General features: G+C 39.0%; 1 protein-coding gene across 2 annotated transcripts in view; it reads left to right on the top strand.

The window, feature by feature from the left end:
• Positions 1-4590, top strand: part of STRN (striatin) — a 124767-nt gene that overhangs the window by 90279 nt on the left and 29898 nt on the right. For both annotated transcript variants that reach the window (XM_017534885.2, XM_017534886.2), the window contains one exon: positions 78-214. In XM_017534885.2, the coding sequence (XP_017390374.1) occupies positions 78-214 (137 nt within the window). The remainder of the gene's footprint in view (positions 1-77; positions 215-4590) is intronic.

Genomic DNA, 4590 nt, shown 5'->3' with positions numbered 1-4590 from the left:
AAAAAAAAAAAAAAAAAAAAAATGCTGGCTTTTTTTTTTAGAGATTTTTAAATATTTCCTTTGTCTTCCCTCTTCAGTGGAAGCATTGACATTTCCTCCTTCTTCTGGAAAGTCATTCATCATGGGAGCAGATGAAGCCCTTGAAAGTGAACTGGGACTTGGAGAATTAGCAGGCCTTACAGTGGCCAATGAAGCAGACTCACTAACTTACGATGTAAGTAGTAGTTTTGTTTTTATGTTTTTACTTGGTTTTTAAAAATTAAAAGTAGGGCCGGGCATGGTGGCTCACGCCTGTAATTCCAGCACTTTGGGAGGCTGAGGTGGACAGATCACTTCAGGTCAGGAGTTCAAGACCAGCCTGGCCAACATGGAGAAACCCTGTCCCTACTGAAAATACAAAAATTAGCCAGGCATGGTGGTGGGTGCCAGTAATTCCAGCTACTCAGGAGGCTGAGGCAGGAGAATTGATTGAGCCCAGGAGGTGGAGGCTGCAGTGAGCCAAGATCGCACTGCTGCACTCTAGCCTGTGCAACAGAGTGAGACTCCATCTCCAAAAAGTAAAATAAAATAAAAAGTTAATTTTATAGAAAATGAAGGCAATGGTAAAACTACTTTACAAGTATAGAACTTGGTTCAGTTTTCATTGTAAACTTTGAAAGATACATAAAGAAAAACAAAATTTTTCTATAACCTAGAGATTAAGATTATAGGCTTTACCTAAATCCATAATTCAGTATAGTTTGCTTATTGGTTTTAGTTAGGGGAAGTAATTCCTTTTCTGTTACCAAATTTGGGTTTTGTTTTATGCTTTAGGGCACCCGCAATTAGTTATAATTCATGCCTACCTAAACAGCAACATTTGTCTTGCTTCTTTAGTACATCAATTACTATCCTGTTGAGAAGTGATTTTAATTATTAGTAGGCATGGATGTATACAGTGTGCTTTTCAAATATTAAGGCTGACCCATCAGAGATTTGGACCAAAACTGAAATCTTTGTACCTTTGCACATGCATTTACTTAATTCCAAATGTAATTGTTTTATAATTGCATTTATAATTGCTCATCACAATAAATAATTTATTAGAAAATTAGTTTCTTATGTCATAGGTAAAGTACTTATAACCCATCTTATCATTTCATTAAATTCCTCTCACTTTGGTAGTTTGTCACGTCTGTCGGAAAACACAGTGTATCCCTTAAGGCACATAGACCATACAGGGCATGCAGGATGGATGCCTAAGCAAACCATAGACATGGTAAAGAAGCACTCCAAAGAGGAACGCTTACTACCCACTTATCTTCACACAGATAAAAAACTCCCAACCTCTTTGCTAAGCCCATTAGTAAGTCTTTTGGGTTTTACATCCAAAAATAGTTGAAATCTGTATACTGTTTTTTACTTTCCATCCTGGTTCATTATTTTCTTAGCCAGAGCTACTACAATAACCATCTAATCTAAATGGGCTCCTTACATTTCATTCTCTACAAATATACAGATTTTTAAAAACATTTAAAATATATGTATATATTTTTTGAGGCAGGGTCTCACGGCTAGAGTGTAGTGCACCCTCCGCCCCCGGGCTCAAGTGATCCTCCCATCTCAGCCTCCAAAGTAGCTTGGACCATAGGCACACACCATCACAGCCAGCTACTTTCTTATATTTTTGGTAGAGATAGGCTTTTGCCTTATTGCTCAGGCTAGTCTCAAACTCCTAAGCTCAAGCAGTTCACCTGCCTCAGCCTCGCCACAAAATACTGGGATTATGGGTATGAACCACCATGTCCACTGATAAATATATATATATTTTTAATTGTACTTTAGTTTCTGGGGTACGTGTGCAAAATGTGGTTTGTTGCCTCCATCCCCCGCCCCGTCACCTATATCTGGCATTTCTCCCCATATTATCCCTCCCCAACCATCCCACCTGCTGCTCTCCCTCCCCTCTCCCCCTCCAACAGACCCCAGTGTGTGATGCTTCCTCCTTGTGTTCTCATTGTTCAACACTCACCTGTGAGTGAGAACATGTGGTGTTTGATTTTCTGTTCTTGTGTCAGTTTGCTGAGAATGATGATTTCCAGCTTCATCCATGTCCCTACAAAGGACATGAACTCATCATTTTTTATGGCTGCATAGTATTCTGTAGTGTATACGTGCCACATTTTCCTTGTCCAGTCTATCATCGTGGGTGTTTGGATTGATTCCAGGTCTTTGCTGTTGTAAACAGTGCTGCAATGAACATATGTATGCATGTGTCTTTATAATAGAATGATTTATAATACTTTGGATATATACCCAGTAATAGGATTGCTGGGTCAAGTGGAATTTCTGTTTCTAGGTCCTTGATGAATATCGCCACACTGTCTTTCACAATGGTTGAACTAATTTACACTCCCACCAGCAGTGTAAAAGTGTTCCTATTTCTCCACATCCTCTCTAGCATCTGTTGTCTCCAGATTTTGTAATGATCGCCATTCTAACTGGCGTGAGATGGTATCTCAATGTGATTTTGATTTGCGTTTCTCTAATGACCAGTGATGATGAGCATTTTTCATATGTTTGTTGGCCTCATATATGTCTTCTTTTGAAAAGTGTCTGTTCATATTCTTTGCCCACTTTTGAATGGGTTTGTTTGTTTTTTTCTTGTAAATCTATTTTAGTTCTTTGTAGATTCTGGATATTAGCCCTTTGTCAGATGGGTAGATTGCAAAAATTTTTTCCCATTCTTTTGGTTTCTGGTTCACTCTAATGATTGTTTCTTTTGCTGTACAGAAGCTCTGGAGTTTAATTAGATCCCATTTGTCTATTTTGGCTTTTGGTGTTTTAGTCATGAAGCCCTTGCCTATGCCTATGTCCTGAATGGTTTTGCCTAGGTTTTCTTCTAGAGTTTTTATGGATCTGGAGTTAATTTTAGTGTAAGGTGTCTGGAAGGGGTCCAGTTTCTACTTTCTGCACGTGGCTAGCCAGTTTTCCCAATACTATTTATTAAACAGGGAATCCCTTCCCCATTGCTTGTTTTTGTCAGGTTTGTCAAAGATCAGATGGTTGTAGATGTGTGGCATTGCCTCTGAGGCCTCTGTTCTCTTCCATTGGTTTATATCTCTGTTTTGGTACCAGTACTATGCTGTTTTGACTACTGTAGACTTGTAGTATAGTATGAAGTCAGGCAGCATGATGCTTCCCACTTTGTTTTTTTTGTTTAGGATTGTCTTGGCTATGTGGGCTCTCTTGGTTCCATATGAAGTTTAAGGTGTTTTTTTTTTTTTTTTTGCCAGTTCTGTGAAGAACGTCATTGGTAGCTTCAACAATCAGGCAAGAAAAAGAAATAAAGGGTATTCAATTAGGAAAGGGGGAAGTCAAATTGTCTCTATTTGCAGACGACATGATTGTATATTTAGAAGACCCCACCGTCTCAGCCCAAAATCTTAAACTGTTAAGCAACTTCAGCAAAGTTTCAGGATGCAAAATCTGTGCAGAAATCAGAAGCATTTCTGTACACCAATAACAGACTAACAGAGAGCCAAATCAAGAGCAAACTGCCATTCACAATTGCTACAAAGAGAATAAAAAAACCTAGGAATACAACTAACAAAGGATGTAAAGGACCTCTTCAAGGAGAACTACAAAACACGGCTCAAGAAATAAAAGAGAACACAAACAGATGGAAAAACATTCCATGCTCATGGTTAGGAAGAATCAATATCGTGAAAATGATCATACTGCCCAAAGTAATTTATAGATTCAACAGATTTTTTAAAAATCGTTTCTGTTTTTAATTTTTTTGTGTGTGGTCTTATATTTCACATTTGTCTTTTTAAAACACTGTTAAGTTGATTTTTGTGTCCCCCTCTCCCCTGGTAATCTTTGATAACCTTTACTTTATCTTTTAATTGAAGCATTCAATTCTTTTTTTTTTTTTTTCCCCGGAGGCAGAGTCTCATTCTGCTGCCCAGGATAAAATGCAGTGGTGTGATCACAGCTCACTGTAGCCTTGACCTTCTGGACTTAAGCCATCCTCCTACCTCAGCCTCCCAAGTAGCTGAGACCAAAGGCGTGCACCACCATGCCTGGCTTTTTAATTTTTTGTATAAATGATGCCTAGGCTGGTCTGGAACTACTGGCTCCAGCAATCTGCCCACCTCAGCCTCACAGAATGCTGGGATTATAGGCATGAGCCATCGTGCCTGGCTGGGGTAAATTATTTTTTATTCAACCTTCCACCTTTCTACTACTTGGAATTTCAACACTCTTTTGCTACTCTTTCAGTGACTACCCTAGAGATTATCACATACATCTTTATCAAAATTTTCTGTGCAGAGATCTTATCAATGCTTTTAATTTTTAACTCCCACCCTACTTAAATGTCATTCTTGTTACACATTTCTGAAAATGTTTATCTTCTATAAGAAAATTATTAGGCCGGGCGCGGTGGCTCAAGCCTGTAATCCCAGCACTTTGGGAGGCCGAGGCGGGTAGATCACGAGGTCAAGAGATCGAGACCATCCTGGTCAACATGGTGAAACCCCGTCTCTACTAAAAATACAAAAAATTAGCTGGGCATGGTGGTGCATGCCTGTAATCCCAGTACTC

Source organism: Cebus imitator, unplaced genomic scaffold, assembly GCF_001604975.1.
Source record: "Cebus imitator isolate Cc_AM_T3 unplaced genomic scaffold, Cebus_imitator-1.0 Scaffold88, whole genome shotgun sequence".
NCBI lineage: Eukaryota > Metazoa > Chordata > Mammalia > Primates > Cebidae > Cebus > Cebus imitator.
Note: the sequence above shows the minus strand (reverse complement) of the source record. Positions and strands in the feature narration are given on the sequence as shown.